Source organism: Pan paniscus, chromosome 9, assembly GCF_029289425.2.
Source record: "Pan paniscus chromosome 9, NHGRI_mPanPan1-v2.0_pri, whole genome shotgun sequence".
In the NCBI taxonomy this organism is placed as follows: Eukaryota; Metazoa; Chordata; class Mammalia; order Primates; family Hominidae; genus Pan; species Pan paniscus.
In genome coordinates, this window is record NC_073258.2 from 108,697,076 (window position 1) to 108,714,739 (window position 17,664).

The 17,664-nt window shown below is 40.4% G+C and overlaps 1 protein-coding gene across 1 annotated transcript in view; it reads left to right on the forward strand.

Moving 5' to 3' along the window:
* Positions 1-16,059, forward strand: part of RAB39A (RAB39A, member RAS oncogene family) — a 40,245-nt gene extending 24,186 nt beyond the window's left edge. Inside the window, exon 2 of the mRNA XM_003828348.5 lies at positions 9,822-16,059. Within this exon, the coding sequence (XP_003828396.1) occupies positions 9,822-10,248 (427 nt within the window). The 3' untranslated portion in view covers positions 10,249-16,059. The remainder of the gene's footprint in view (positions 1-9,821) is intronic.
* The last annotated feature ends 1,605 nt before the right edge of the window (positions 16,060-17,664 follow it).

Here is a 17,664-nt window from a genome sequence, read left to right on the forward strand (position 1 = left end):
CATAAACAAGGCAACCATTTTGTCTCATTATGCTAAAGCAAATAGTATAAGAATGAACCTTGTGGATGAATAAAGTATGGCATATACATACAATGGAACATTATTCCATTGAGTAGAAGGAAATTCTGTCATAGGCTACAACATGGATGGACCTTGAGGACACTGTGCTAAGTAAAATAAGCCAGTCAGGCCAGGCATGGTGGCTCATGCCTTTAATCCCAGCACTTTGGGAAGCCGAGGTGGGTGGATCACCTGAGGTCAAGAGTTTGAGACCAGCCTGGCCAACATGTGAAACTCCGTCTCTACAAAAAATACAGAAATTAGCTGGGTGTGGTGGCGCATACCTGTAATCCCAGCTGCTTGGGAGGCTGAGACAGGAGGATCACTTGAACCCAGGAGGTGGAGGTTGCAGTAAGCCGAGACCGCGCCATTGTGTTCCAGCCTGAGCAACAAGAGCGAAACTCTGTCTCAAAAATAAAAATAAAGAAGGCCAGGTTATGTGACTCACACCTGTAATCCCAGCACTTTGGGAGGCCGAGGCAGGCGGATCATGAGGTCAAGAGATCGAGACCATTCTGGCCAATATGGTGAAACCCCGTCTCTACTAAAAATACAAAAAAAATTAGCTGGGTGTGGTGGCGCGTGCCTGTAGTCCCAGCTACTCAGGAGGCTGAGGCAAGAGAATCACTTGAAACTGGGAGGTGGATGTTGCAGTGAGCCAAGATCACGCCATTGCACTCCAGCCTAGTGACAGAACGAGACTCCGTCTCAAAAAAATAAATAAAAATAAAAAATAAAACAAGCCAATCAGAGAAGGACAGATACTGTATGATTCCACCTATACATGAGGTATCTAAAAACTCACAGAAGCAGAAAGTGGAATGATGGTTCTTGGAGGCTGTGGGCTGGGGAAATGGGGAGTTGCTGTTCATAGGGATAGGATTTTAGTCATGTAAGATGAGAAATTTCTAAAGATCTACTGTACACCTTGGCACTTAAAATTAACAGTGCTGTACACTTCACTGTACACTTAAAAATTGTTAAGAGGGTAGATCTCATGCTATGTGTCCTTCACTGCAGTTTTTTTTAAAAACTGAACTTTAGTCTTTTAAAGCTATGTTGAAAGATATAAGAGATTTGTGAGCTTGTTTTGTACCATTTTTTTCTTACAAAGTCTATGTTGAATCTATTGGTCAGGTCCTTGGTTGCCTGCAACAAAACCAGCTTGAGAACCTTATTCAAAAAAGAGAGTTAGTAGAAGCATGGTTGAGGTGCAGAGACTTGATGGGAAAGTGGAGGCCAGGCTTGGAATGAATCAAAAGATCCTGGGAGTCTGGGCAGTAAGAATTGCAGGAAGCCAGTGTGGTCCCCATGATACTGTTGCCCCCTTTCTGCCTGCTCACCCCCTGCCATAAGAAGCTCCAAATGGCTAGTCGGCAGCTTCAGCTGCTAATTCAGTAGAAGCATCACGGGGTTTTCTAGTGAAAGCATTTCTCCCTTGAATACTAAAACCTTTATATCAGCAAAGTTCAGAGTCACAGGGATTAGATGCAACAAAAAATTTTAGTGACTCATTAAGTGGAATTGTGAGAGGCACCATCACCCTATTTTCACCCTTTGCTTCCCACACCACAGCTTCTGTTTATGGGGAAAAAATACCACCTACTATCTTGCTCACTAATTTAGAATGTAGACATCCTGAAGGATTATGCTAAAATCTTACAAGGTGTCATCTCCTGGAAATGGGCATACCTACCTCTTAATAACCCATTTCACAGTTTTATAGGGCCAGACGCCTCTAGATGATAGTGGTGTGATATGATCAATGAATCCCATGGCATCATTCCATTTCCCTATCTCCACCACTGTTAAGTGAATTACTTGATCTGTGGCAATGTGCAGGATACCATGACTATGTATAAGGCATTCTGCATGTTCATGGATGGTGGTACTAGCATGGCCTAAATCCAGATTAAATATATTACAATGAGGACACATCTGTGTCCCCTCAATGATGGTCCCCCAGAGTAAGGTACCATATTCAGGATGTCGGTAGCTACTGGAAAACTGGGTAGTAAGCAATAACAGTTCAGGCCAACCTAGGTAAGATTAAGTCTATTGAGCCCAGGTACAGCTTCCATCTCCCTACCATGAGTTCAAAGTGGGATAAAAATACCGATTGATAATTACAGGACAGGACATTTTGTTCCATTGATTATTAAAATTTTTTCATGGAGGGGTCTTTCGGTGGCCATTCACATAAGATACAAGAATGCACATACTCTAGACTCATCAACAGACCTCTTCCTCAAACCTCCTAATTACCAGCCCCCGATCTTGTTTTTTACCCAGCATGCCAAACCCTTCGCGTCTGCTCATGACTTGGTGTGGATCTTTACCTACATCTCTCCATCTCTTCCTCTGGAAAAAGTAAACAGTGAGATGTAGCACTAGAGATTCCACAAATGGAACTTTTCCACTGACCTTCAAGTTCTCCATTGAGTATGGCTTACTGATGCTAGCATATTGTTTAGAGCCATTTGTAAGACAGACTTGAATTTTTTTCCTCTGTAATTATAGGGAAATCCAGATAAGGCCACGAGTTGAGAGGGTGCTGTGAGAATAGATGTGCTGGGTCTGTGAACTTTGTTATTCCAGGTCCATTCAGGTCCCACCCCATATTCCTTCCTATATATGCGACCTCTCCTTGGTGATGAAGCTCCAGCCTGGTAAATCAGAACACCCAGCTTATGATGGACATTCAGATTGCACAGTCACTTGGTGTTCCACCATCAGGCATTTAGTCTCTATCAAAGCCAAGTTATAAGCCAATAATTATTTTACAAAAGTATAATAGTATTTGACAAAGAAAGCATGCTTTTTTTTTTTTTTTTTTTTTTTAAGACAGAGTCTCGTTCTGTCGCCCAGGCTGGAGTGCAGTGGCCCGATCTCGGCTCACTGCAAGCTCCGCCTCCTGGGTTCACGCCATTCTCCTGCCTCAGCCTCCCGAGGAGCTGGGACTACAGGCACCCGCCACCATGCCTGGCTAATTTTTTTGTATTTTTAGTAGAGATGGGGTTTCACCACGTTAGCCAGGATGGTCTTGATCTCCCGACCTTGTGATCCACCCACCTCAGCCTCCCAAAGTGTTGGGATTACAGGTGTGAGCCACTGCACGTGGCCAAAAGCATGCTTTTATTCCAAAATGCCACTTCTGTAATTGTCCAGTGGAGGTTTCCTGGGCCTGATGGAGCATTCCAGGCTGCTAGAGGTACTTCAGGCAGGCACCATTAGATCTGATGGACCATGGGCCAAGTGGGCTTGCACTGTAGCTTGGACCAGCCGAAGGGACTTCTCTTTCTTTCAGCTCTATCAAAGCTAGAAAGCTTTTGGGTTTTCCACTTAATGGATCAGAGAAGCACATTATACTGATAATGTTTCCTCCAAAATTAAAAACGGTTCACGCCTGTAATCCTAGCACTTTGGGAGGCCGAGGCAGGCGGATCTCCTGAGGTTGGGAGGTCGAGACCAGCCTGACCAACATGGAGAAATCCCATCTCTACTAAAAATACAAAATTAGCCACGTGTGGTGGCACATGCCTGTAATCCCTGCTACTCAGGAGGCTGAGGCAGGAGAATTGCTTGAACCTGGGAGGTGGAGGTTGTGGTGAGCCGAGATCACACCATTCACTCCAGCCTAGGCAACAAGAGTGAAACTCCATCTCAGAAAAAATAATAAAAAATTTAAAAACTAAAAAAGTTTCACCAAGTATTATGCATTTTTTTTCTTAGTAGGGGGTATAAAATATGGTAACTTTTCTTCTTTGGAGAGGTTTCATCAACATACCCCTGATTAAAGGACTCCCTTCCCCCAAGAAATTTCACAGAGATTGCTGGCTACTGTATTTTCATTGGATATATCTTTAGGATGTATGTATTTCAGAATATATAATTTATCCACCCCCTCCAACACTGATAATGCTCATAGCAACTCAGTGACCTCAGTGTGAGAACATAAGACCACACTAGTAATAGATATAATGTTGGGCACCTTTCTTTTTTTGCACTGCTAGTATCTCTTTCCCTCAAACTTCCTCACTCTCTCTGATATTTCTCCTGTTTTCACAACAGCTATGTAAGTGGCTTAGACCAAATCAACCATTCATTCATTCGCTAAGGTGCACTGAATGCCCACTATGTGCTAGGTACTTGAAAACCATTGATATTCAACAGTGAGCAGTATTGACATGGCACCTGCATGCCTCTGATAATCAGCAAGCCAGTAGCATGGATCCAGAAAGAGGAAAGGAGGGAAAAGGACGCTATACAAGAGTACTGACCTTGAACACACAATGATCCTGCCCGCAGCCTAAGAAACATACTCTAGCCAAACAGAGCAGCCATTTTTCCTTCTACGGAGTGATTAGTAAGAGGGTTAAAGTGTGCCTCCAGTTCTCTTTTACGGGGAGAGGAAGGTTGAATGGAACTTCCATTTCTTCCTATAGTAGAAGCATAAATGTGAGGAAAAAAGGAAGAGTTTCTTCTGTTATTAGCAGTAGTCCTCGGCAGTGTTGAGTGCCCACTTGGGATTGGTTATAATTAATTCATAGTGACACCAGCCTGCCTGGTTGAGTGATTTTCCCTGGAAACATACAGCTGCATGCTGGACTGATCCAGAGATAGAAGTTTCCCAGATGAATATGACAGAGGGAAAGGGGCTTGGAAATTGAGATATTTCCAAGAGAACAATTATAATGATGTCTCATTGAACTCAAGATATGGAAGAAGGCAAAGGTAGGAGAGTATTAATGGATAGAAAGTGATAGAGTTGGTCAGTGGATTACAAATCTTGATGAAATTAAAGAATCACCACAGTAAAAAAGAATAGACAGGCTGGCAGACTGTGAGGTTTTGATATTTTTAGTGGACTGTGTAAATTTCCAGTTTTGGAGGTAATTAATATTTCTGATGAAAAGGAAATGGATAAGAAAGGGAGAATAGAGAGAAAGGTTTATTAGAGATGAGGGAGTCAAGGAATTTGAGAAGTGACACCAGGCAGCTCGTCCAAATGGATGTTGAAATCAGTAAGCAGAATGACAGGAATTGAAACAGAAAGAAAAACAAAGTGCTAAAATCTTTAGTACATGGAGAATGACCAAGCAGTTGGCAGATGACAGCAGATGACAGAGCCAGATGGCATAAGCCTCAAAGGAGCAGATTTTTTTTACAACAGGGGTTGGGAAAGAATAATTATCAGGAAGTTGCACTGGGGAAACAGAAGCCATCTCCTCCTGATCCTAGAGAATGGGCAACGTGAGTGTGCTGCAGGGGAAGCAGTGTTCTCAGGGACCAGCAGTTTTCAATTAAGGCAAGGAAAGGAGACTGCTCCTCTGGCAATGGGATGAGATTTGCTGATAGTGTAGCTTTCAAAGTATGAAAGAACCAGCAGCTTTCTTTTATAATTAAAACCAGATCTTCCACTTGAGAGGGACAAGCGACTGCTAGGAGCTTATAACCCCGAACCCTCTCCTCCAAAATTCACCTTCCCTATCATCACATCACCCTCACACTGTATTTAGGAGTTTTGTATCTGCTTTATCATTCTTGCCAGAGAATAGTCTCACCTCTTCATTCCCTCGTAACACACGAGACCAGATTAGAATCCATGCCATTTATTTCTCTCTTCCTTCCTTGCTTCTGTTCTTCTTTTCTTCCCTCCATTCCCTGACCCCACAATTTTTTTCCTTCCCTTAAATCATCCATTAATTCAGGGAGACTTTTTTTTTTCTTTCTTTTTTTTGAGACAGAGTCTCTGTCACCCAGGCTGGAGTGCAGTGGTGTGATCTCAGCTCACTGCAACTTCTGCCTCCTGGGTTCAAGCGATTCTCCTGCCTCAGCCTCCCAAGTAGCTTGGACTACAGGCATGCACCACCACGCCTGGCTATTTTATGTATTTTTGGTAGAGACGGGGTTTCACCATGTTGGCCAGGTTGGTCTCGAATTCCTGACCTCAGGTGATCTGCCTACCTCAGCCTCCCAAATTGCTGGGATTACAGGTGAGAGCCACTGCATCCCGCCCATTCAGGGAGACTTTCAAAGCCTAGAGGGAAATAGACATAAAGTGCCATACTACAAGAGATTGTTGCTTAAAAATAATTGTTATTCCTCATCAACTCTTGAGTTCCTTACAGGGAGGCCTCCCTACCTAGTGCTTTTAGAGTCTGTTCCCTACCTTCTCATAATTCCTTCAAGAACTTCTAGAGACCTAAGTGTCTCAACTTATGGGAGGAAGGTCAAGAGAAAGATAGCTGCTCCCTCAACACCTCTGTAAGACCTGCCTTTCAGTTCAAGTTTTCCATCTGAAGCTCTGCTTCTTCCCCCAGATGATTGATAGCAACAGTGCCCAATTGTTTTAGGAAAAACACTACCTGCAGGACAACTATATCTGAATCTGAAGCCCCACAGACCCACACACAGAAGCTAGAAATCAGGTTATTACATAGAAGTGACAGATGTTATATTGAGTCCTTTTATTCCCAACTAATTATTAATAAGGGTTGTTTTATAATGTGTATTACATATACTTTGCTATAATTTTATTCTGTAGGATGATTTGCCAACTGTAATCTAAACGTGTTTTCAAAATTAAATACAATCAGTTAATAGGGTTGCTTATTTTAAAAAGAAAATAAAAAATAAGTTTTTTGAAAAGATAGTATTTCCTGGCCGGGCGCGGTGGCTCATGCCTGTTATCCTAGTGCTCTGGGAGGCCAAGGTGGGTGGATCACCTGAGGTCAGGAGCTCGAGACCAGCCTGGCCAACATGGTAAAAACTCATCTCTACTAAAAAAATTAGCTGGGCATGGTGGTGGGCGCCTGTAATCCCAGCTAGTCAGGAGGTTGAGGCAGGAGAATTGCTTGAACCTAGGAGACAGAGGTTGCAGTGAGCCAAGATTGTGCCATTGCATTCCAGCCTGGGCAACAGAACAAAAACTCCGTCTCAAAAAAAAAGAAAAGAAAAGAATACATAGTATTTCCTACAGTGAAAAACATGCCTCTCTGTAATACATAAGCATTTCAGCATTGAGTTTTCAGCCACAAAAGGCATTTTTAAAATATTCTTGTAATGGTAAATTAAATGGATAGGAGGGATAAAAGTGATGCAGGCTTGGTGCTGAGTAAATTCAAGCTTTCAGTCTAAGAACATAGCCTTAATTAGATTTCTCTTAAGACACTGCACATCTGCCTAAATTCACACATATAAAGATGAGTGACAAAACAATAACAAATTAGTTATCCCTCAAAGTTAAAATATAGCAACTGCATTATTCATAGCCTGCCAAAGATGGTGGGAGATTTTTCTTATTGTCAATTTCTTTTCTTTTTTTATTTTTAGAATCTAAGCATCGGGTTGGTGAAAAACTCAATTTCTCTATAACACTATAGTCCTTGACAAAAGTTTTTCAAAAATAGCCACTTGGGAATCTCTCTACTAGGAATTCTGAGGAGAAACAGGGAAGCAGGAGAAATAGAAAGAAAGAGGAGGTAAAATGGTTTGCACTCCCACAACAAAGCTATTTATGGCATCAGGGCACTGAACTGAGCTGTGATTTCAGCAATGAGGACAAGTAGGAAAGTATGACGGTAACAAATAACCCACTGGCCATTCACAAAGATCTTGGTGCCTCAGGCAAGTAGTCAGATGAGTTTGCTAAAAGACCATTGACAAACTGGAAACTGAGACTCATGGGTTCTCTGGTTTATACAACATTTAGCACTTTTCCTCTCCAATAAGGTTAATTAATCCAATATTGGCCGTGGTGGCTCATGCCTGTAATCCTAGCACTTTGGGAGGCCGAGGCAGGTGGATCACAAGGTCAAGAGATCGAGAGCATCTTGGCCAACATGGTGAAACCCTGTCTCCACTAAAAGTACAAAAATTAGCTGGGGGTGGTGGCATGCGCCTGTAGTCCCAGCTACTTGGGAGGCCAAGGCAGGAGAATTGCTTGAACCCAGGAGGCGGAGGTTGCAGTGAGCCAAGATCACGCCACTGCACTCCAGCCTGGGCGACAGAGCAAGACTCCATCTCAAAAAATAAAAAAATCTAATATAACAAACATTGTATGACATCTGTCATTTGCCATGCAGTATGATTGACATAACAGCAAATCCAGTCAGCATATCAAGAAAATTAAGATAATCATAATGGCAGAATGCCAGTGGTTCAGAGGAACTATAAGAAGAGTACCTAAGAAAGAGGTGAGTGGCAGGGAAGGCTGCTCAGATGGTATGATTATTGAGCTCACTATTGAAGTAGACATAGGAGTTTCTTAGACAGAAAAGGGGTAGAAGATATTCCAAATAGATAAAACAACATGTGGAGGGGCAAGAAATGTAAAACAGTATAGCCTTGACACCTTGCCTCATGATTCAGCCAGGAAACAGATGGCACAATTGTAGGTTAACCGAAAAGAGTTTAATGAAGTGACTATTTCCAGAGATACAGTCAGCATCAAGGATACTAATAAAGGATGGTGAAGCATTCAGAGCTAGCAACAGTGGGAAGCCATTGACCACCTGGTTGGAAGAGGAGAGGACAGAGAATGGTATTACCAGAACGTGGTGACAGCTGTAGCCATGGGAGAGGGTCCACCCTACAGAAACCCTGACTAGAAGCAGAGGAATACCACCACTGCTAAGCCACAGCCCAGCAGAAGCAAACAGAGGGATAAATACTCTGACTTCTCTTTCCTTCTGTCTCCAGCCGGCGCCTCCCATTGGCTGAACCCCCCTGCAAGCTGGAGGGCAAGGGAGTTTGGGAAAGCTTTTTGTGAAGGACAGCTTCCTCAGGCCTAGAGAAGGATGGAGACTAGATCTGGAGAGACATACAGAGAATCGTTAGCACACCTCAGATTCATATCCCAGGTCCATACAGTCTCCTGTTTCTTGAATAGGTGCAACACAAGACTGTACCTGTAACTAATACTGTGACAAGTCTGCTGTCTTCGTGAGTTTGGGGTGTTATAACAAATTACCACAGAATGGGGATTTAAACAACAGAAATTTAGTTCTCACAATTTTGGAAGCTGGAAGTGGATGATCAGGGAGATCCTGGTGCCAGCATGGTCAGGTTCCAGTGAGGGCCCTCTTCTGGGTTGCAGACAGCCACCTTCTATCCTCACATGGTAGAAAGAGGACTAGAGTGCTCTCTGGGGTATCTTTTTTTAAGGGCACTGATCCCATTCACGAGGGTTCCACCCTCATGACCTAAATTACATCCCAAAGGCCCCTCCTCCTAATCCTAATACCACCACATTAGGGTTAGCATTTCAACATAAGAATTTGGGAGGGACACAGACATTCGATCCATACTACAGCCCTTGTTTATTTTTCCTAAACTGATAGAGAGAAGAGTTCATTAAATTTTATGACAAGTGAGATTCTTAAGATCTAGTTTGTTGTACAACCTGTGCCCTTTACTCAGTCTTTCAATATGCTTATTTTTAACCACAATGATGTAATAATCTATCAGATTTTTAAAAGCAAAAACAAATAATCAGACACTATGAGATGACATAGCATGTAAGTGCTTATTTGTCTAACTAAAAATAACTACTACTTTCGTGTTCTGTCAGTGTATGAAACTTGCGTATTAGTCCCATAGAATATTTTTGTTCACTTGAGATACCTCATATTTTATTTATAAATTCTAGTTAAATCATATTAAGATATCTTCAAATGTTATTATGGTGCTAGATAGTTGGAAGGAGAAGAAAAAGAACACGTTGTCCTTATACAACCTTTTTTCTCTTTATTTTTCAGATCAATAACCCGATCTTATTACCGCAACTCAGTTGGTGGATTTTTAGTATTTGACATTACTAACCGACGATCTTTTGAACATGTGAAAGATTGGCTAGAAGAAGCAAAAATGTATGTACAGCCATTTCGGATTGTATTTCTGCTAGTGGGACATAAATGTGATTTAGCTTCACAACGTCAAGTTACAAGGGAAGAAGCTGAAAAACTGTCAGCAGACTGTGGAATGAAGTATATAGAAACCTCAGCAAAGGATGCTACAAATGTTGAAGAATCCTTCACAATCTTGACGAGAGACATATATGAACTTATTAAAAAGGGAGAAATTTGTATTCAGGATGGCTGGGAAGGGGTTAAAAGTGGTTTTGTTCCAAATACTGTGCATTCTTCTGAGGAAGCAGTAAAGCCCAGGAAAGAATGCTTCTGCTGACTTCAAACATGCCAAAGAACTAACAGGAACAGATTGGGTGTCACTTCAGGATAAATACCAACATTAACGAGCAGAATGATGCAATGAAAGAATTTTAAAAGGTTACAAACCCACACCAATACTATTTTATAAGGTATTTGATTCAGAGCATGATGCTTACTTGTTACACTACTAGATTGGGTATTTTGCTAAATTACCAAGCAAAGCAGACAATCTTTTTCTTGAAATTACCTCCATTCTTACTTTGTTAGCATACGCTGACCTTAGTGTCCAGATATGTCACTATTACTCATATTTCTTGACAGTTCAAATGGATTTTTGTGCATATATAGTCAATTGAAAAGATTTTATCAGGAATTACATTCTCTTGAGTTAATTAATACTGAATAGCAAAATGCATTTAAATATGCACTGTTCACCTGCAGAGTAAACAATCTCAGAAGTATCGACTAGGACGTAAATAGCAGTTCCTTATATAAGGTACCAGGTTTTTTCCCCATTCTCTGGAAATGTTTGTCCTCCCTTAATTTTGCCTCAACACAAGAAAATAAGTTTTATGTCCATTTTTGTTCCCTAATTTATTGCTTCTAAAAATGCATTATGTTTTACAAAGATATCTAAGGATCCAAGCAAACTACTTTAAGCAAATATTTGTAAAATTAAAAACAGAGGACCGCTCACCAAATGTTTGAAATGTTGCTTTTTTTTTTTTTTTTTTTTTTGAGACAGGGTCTTGTTTTGTCACCCAGGCTGGAGTGCAGTGCGGCAATCTTGGCTCCCTGCAACCTCTGCTTCCTGGGTTCAGGTGATTGTCAGTACCTTACCTCAGCCTCCTGAGTAGCTGGAACTGCAGATGTGCGCCACCATGCCCGGCTAATTTGTGTATTATAAGTAGACACAGGGTTTCATAATGTTCCCCAGGCTGGTCTCCAACTCCTGGCCTCAAGCAATTCGCCCCCCTCGGCCTCCAAAGTGCTGGAATTATAGGCATGAGCTGCCGTGCCTGGACTATCAGCAGCAAATGTTTTGCTGTTACAGTGTACTGTTCATATTTAGACAAGAAAAACAAAATTTATTTATGTATTGACATTTTCAAAGAAAGTAAATGCAATTTACTTTGAACTATTGTCAAAATTATTAATATAGGTAAACATGGAATGTTTTTAATAATAGCATTTTTGTCCAAGTAAATTTCCAAATTTCCTAATTTCCAATATGAAAAGAATGCAGAAAAGATTTTTCTGGGGAAGAAAAATTCGTTAGATGTTTGATATATTTAGCCTTCAAATTGCATTCTACAATCTCATCAGTACAAGTTAAGATAGAATAATCAATTAAGACAGTAAAATGACTTTTGAGTTTCCTAATTTTTAACTTATTGATTAAACTCTCCTGGAAGGGATATTTTGATCATAGTGTCAAATATTTTATAATGTACATTTCTATTCTGTTCTGTAAACTACTCTTAATCACAAAAGAGTACCAAGTGAAGTTTTTTGGAATCATAAGGTTTTTACTCTTAACCTTTGGTTGCTTCATTTGTTTGAAAACCAAAGTGGCATAGTAGAAAGAATATTTAATAAGAAATCAGAAAACTTGGTTACCAATATCTAACCATGAGTAAGTCACTTGACCTCTCTAAGCACCATTTTTCTTATCTGTAAAATTAGGCTAATAACCCCATTTATTACTGTGTTTCATGGAAAATTATTTTGAGAATCTAGTGAATGATGCAACAAACACTTTGTAAATAGAGTAAGCATTTTGAGATTGATATGCTGCTCATGGGCATACTATTATATTTACAATGGGTGAGAATTTTATTTTCTCATGATTTTTCCTTTCGTTCCTATGCAGAGGGAGTAGAAAAAGATGTGTGTCTTCATGGACCCGTAGGAATTCTTGATTGATGCATATCCTCTGCTTATTTTTTTTGGCGGGGGTGGGGGGCGAGGGGGCCGAGGTCTTGTTCTGTTGACCAGGGTGGAGTGCAGTGGCATGATCACAGCTCACTGCATCCTGGACCTCCCAGTCTCAAGCGAGCCTCCCACTTTAGCCTTCTGCTAGCTGGGACCACAGGTGCACGCCACCACGCCTGGCTAATTTTTTATTTTCTGTAGAGAAGGGGTCTCCCTATGTTGCCCAGGGTATAGGTCTCATACGCCAGGGCACAAGTCTCATACGCCAGGGCACAAACGATCCTTCCGCCTCGGAGTCCCAAAGTCCTGGAATTACAGGCATGAGCCCCTGCGCCCGCTTCCTCTGCTTTTTTTACCTTGAGCTATGGTTCCTGCAAAGTGGAAATAATAGAGAGGGACGTTCCTGCAGACTTAACCCAATCAAAAGTCACGTTTGTGCTTTTTGTGCATCTTTGAAGTAAATATTTAATTGTATTTTCAAATACTTGTACATTTTCTGGGTTCATGTATTTTTAATTGTGCTTATGGAGAGATTATAAATTATAACTATATAAGGTATTATATTGTCAGCATTTTCTTGATATCCTTAGGTTAATTTCACATGAGTTCAAACCGTAATTAACCAAATGAGAAAATACTTGTCCCCCAAAATGTGAAGTAGTCCATTTTACTGTTACAGTTTTCAATATTATATGACAATTTCCCATCAGTCCAAAATGGCATAAACCCAAACACTGAAAATTTAGCAGTTGAAAGTACAGTCACCTGTGCCTACTTCTAAAGTTAAATAGCTAAAACATAAAATGTGATTTAAATTTCAATGGACACCCTTTATAATACTAATGTCGGGAGAGACTAATATTTGGGCTGAAGGATATCATGTGTTCCAAAATTTAAACCAGAGCTAAAGAACTAGAAGAAACAAACAGGAAGGCAGGGCCCAAAATTCAAGGCATGAACAAGGAGAGCCTAGAACTCCTCTCCTAGCACCTTGTTCACCACGCGGTGCTTGGTGTGTGTGTATTGGGTGGAGGGAGGGGGAGGGAGGGAGAGGATGTCAAGAAAAGGGGAAATGTGTTCTAACTGAATCCACAAAATACTAAAATAGGGTTAAATAAGTTTTATATTATAGAGGAGCTATTTATGGTAAAACGATAGTAAAGTGAACAACGATTACTGCAAAAATCTGAGTGCTTGTACAAGATTGCCAAACATCTGTCTAACCTTAGCCAGTTATCTTTATGCATTTATATATGTATATAATAGCTGACCTATTTTCTTACACATCGTTATAGAGAATATGGATAACGATGCCAAAATAGTAAAAATATTTGCTCCAGGCAAAATGCTTTTACCAAGTTTCTTAGAAATCAAATATCCTTGATTTTATATTAAAGTTACTTTATTTAAAATTTAATTTAAATTTTAAAATGTAAAACTAGTAAATGATGTAGCTAATTACGAAATAGTTTAAGTAAATGTGGTTTTTTTGTTTTGTTTTGTTTGTTTGTTTGTTTGTTTTGTTTGTTTTGTTTTTTTTGTTTTTTTTTTGAGACGGAGTCTCGCTCTGTCTCCCAGGCTGGAATGCAGTGGTGCAAACTCAGGTCACTGCAACCTCCACCTCCCGGGTTCGAACAATTCTCCTGCCTCAGCTTCCTGAGCAGCTAGGATTACAGGCGTGCACCACCACATCCAGCTGATTATTATTATTATTATTATTATTATTATTATTATTATTTTGTTTTGAGACGGAGTTTCGCTCTTGTTGCCCAGGCTGGAGTGCAATAGCGCGATCTTGGCTCACCGCAAGCTTCGCCTACTGGGTTCAAGCAATTCTCCTGCCTCAGCCCACTGAGTAGCTGGGATTACAGGCATGCGCCACCATGCCCGACTAATTTTGTATTTTTTTTTTTTTTTTTTTAAGTAGAGATGGGGTTTCTCCATGTTGGTCAGGCTGGTCTCAAACTCCGGACCTCAGGTGATCCACCCGCCTCAGCCTCCCAAAGTGCTGGGATTACAGGCATGAGCCACCGGTGCCTGGCTGTAAATGTGATTTTTTTTTTAAAGAAATAATAACAGTCCAATTCTTATCGTAAATTTGTCCCTGATGGAAACTGCTCATCTTGAGCTGCATTCACACTCCCAGTTCATGAAGTGATGTGATAGTAAGTATAAGCCAAAATGTTTAATCAGAATGTTTTTTAATGTGGCTTTTATATGCATAATAGTGGCAAACAAGATTTCCTGAGCCTGGAAACTGGAGAGTTTATTCTAGATTTCCAAAAGTCTCAAGCATTCCATACTTTTTGTGTGTGGCAACCAAAACAGTCTTTTACATTATTGTTAAGATAACTTTACCAGAACAAAGTCTTTCTATCCAACTTTACGTCATTAAAAAATGAATCTATGGATTAATAAAATCATTTTAAGAGTATTTTTGTCAGATTTTATACTGCCCTTGGTTCAGTTAAGAACAAAGCTTTCAAAGCAGCTTTAAAGAGTGCACTGTATTTGAATAATTTACTGGCCGGGTGCGGTGGCTCACGCCTGTAATCCCAGCACTTTGGGAGGCTGAGGCGGGCGGATCACGAGGTCAGGAGATCGAGACCATCCTGGCTAACACGGTGAGACCCCATCGCTACCAAAAATACAGAAAAAATACAAAAAATTAGCCGGGCGTGTTGGTGGGCGCCTGTAGTCCCAGCTACTCGGGAGGCTGAGGCAGGAGAATGGGGTGAACCTGGGAGGCGGAGCTTGCAGTGAGCCGAGATTACGCCACTGCACTCCAGCCTGGGCGACAGAGCAAGACTCCGTCTCAAAAAAAAAGAATAATTTCTTTAGGTCTCACACAGTGAGAAGAACTCGCAAGACTAAAGACCCATTCATAAACTAACTTATCTGTTTCTCAGTAGCTACCTAGAAAGATTTCACTTGGACATGCAAAGGAAACATGTAATCTTTAAGAAAAAACAGAAAGATCCTCTTTCAGCATGGGGAGCTGAAAAAAGAAAAAACCGAAAGACTACAAAGGTTTTACTTTTTATTTGTTTGTTTTTTAGAGACAGGGTCTTGTTCTGTCGCCTAGGCTGCAGTGCAGTGGCACAGTGATAGGTCGTGGGAGCCTCAAACTCCTGGCCTCAAGCGATCCTCCCACCCCAGCCTCCCAGAGTGCTGGGATGACAGGCATGAGTCACCACGCCCAGCCTATAAAGGCTTTAATCTTAGATTCTACGTATTTTAAATGGTAGGATACAATCCCAACCAGAAGCTAACTCTTGGAAATTTCACAGCTGATAAATAGCCATCTCTGCTTCAGAATCTTTCTTAACTGAATGTTTTCACCAAATCTTCCTGAGCTACTGGTCTTCACTTGATCTTAAAATAACAAACTGATCTGAACCTTAATGAACTGCTGCATGACCTGGTGTTTCTATACTGCTAATGACTGATGCAAGTAGACACAAGAGTGATGAGCTGTGACAATCTATATCAATCATTACACAATCTAGTTCACTTACTGCACATAATCATGGTAGAAAATAAATGAAAACAAAATTTTAAGGTATAAAAAATTAGTGTACCTCGTTATTATTTCTGGGTAAATTTTTTGTCTTTTAAAAAATAGTGCCTAAAACATTGTCTTATCTATGTGACATTCAGTGACTACTAATTGATGGCTATTGTGTTGAATTACTCCTATTAAATGTGGGTTCCACATACTTGGTTTCAATTTATACATTCCATGGAAGAATAAACATGTTTTATTATCATCATCTCTTGGCATTTTTTTTCAGGATAACAGACAATGGAAGTAGGATAAGTGTAAACTTTTTGAAGTATGTTATTAATGTTATTTGATTTTAAATAATGAATAAAAGAATGAGAATGAGAACTATGATTGTCATAGAATTATGGTATCCATCTTTTTTTTTTTTTTTTTTTTTTTTTTTTTTTTTTTTTTTTGGAGCGGTAGCAAGGTTTATTGTGAAGAGCAAAAGAACAAAGATTCCACAGCGTGGAAGGGGACCCCAGCAGGTTGCTTCACGGTATCCATCTTTAACAAGCCATCTTTGGTGGTGCTTTTAAAATAGAAACAACTATTTAACTGCAATTTTGTGTGTATGTATTCACAAATGAAGGGCAAAAAAGAATCAATTTGAGATCCACAATACTTTACATATTACATCATACCATGGTGGAATGTGGGGTAGAACCCCATAATCAGACATTAATATTTGTACAGCAAATATATGAATATTCACACCATAAGAGATAAGATCTGTAAATAACCTGTCATTAGTTCGGGTCAGGTTTTTGTTGCCAAACGAGTTGTAAAAAGAATCTTTGATTTTTCAGAGCTTTTTGGATTTCAGAATTGCAGAAAAGGGTCATGTACTATGTACTATGCCTTGTACTATGCTTTAACAGATGTTTCAAAATTTGTAACTTTCCTCTACTTGGCTCATCTTTGTCATGCTTCAACCTTGCACGTAGTGGGAGCTTATGAAATTTTGAATTGAGCTGTTAAATCACACAGAAAATATTTATACCTTCTTCATAAGCAGTTAACTATGTAAAATGTTTACAACAGTGCTTGGCACATAATTATATTATTACAATTATTATTTTTGAGACAGAGTTTTGCACTTGTTGCCCAGGCTGGAGTGCAGTGACGCGATCTCGGCTCACTGCAACTCCGCCTCCCGGGTTCAAGTGATTCTCTTGCCTCAGCCTCCTGAGTAGGTGGGATTACAGGTGCCCACCACTACATCCAGCTAATTTTTTGTATTTTTAGTAGAGACAGGGTTTCACCATGTTGGCCAGGCTGATCTTGAACTCCTGACCTAAGGTGATCCACCTGCCTCGGCCTCCCAAAGTGCTGGGATTACAGGCGTGAGCCACTCCTCCCGGCCCTGTTTTATTTTTAGTATCATTCTTATTATAATCACTAAATTGTCAAGAAGCTAAGCTTAATCCTTATTGTTGGCTAGAAACTTGATAATGGCTCTCTGGCTAGTTCATTTTAAGTGGTCATGACTCCTTGAAATGGCCTGATTCTTAGAGAAGAATACTTCAGTAGTGCCCTAAAGGACATAGAGCTCCTGGGGATTGCTGGTCATCAACAACAGCATCTGACCAGATGGACAAGGGCTTGAAGGAGTGTCCCAACAGCAGTACTGCAAATTCACCAGCAGGAAGAGTTAGTGCATGTACCCAGTGTGGTAAGGACTGTGGGTCAGAGGACTAGGCTTTTAGTTTGCATAAAATGATTATCACTAGCATCATTTTCTAAAAGTTTTTTTTTTTTTTGGTAACAGCTTTGACATATAACTTACATGCCATACAATTAAATCATTTAAAATGTACAATTCAGTGTGTGTTTGTCCACTTGTGCATTGCTTTAAAGAAATACCAGGCTGGGCACAGTGGCTCATGCCTGTAATCCCAACACTTTGGGAGGTTGAGGCAAAAGGATCACTTGAGGCCAGGAGTTCAA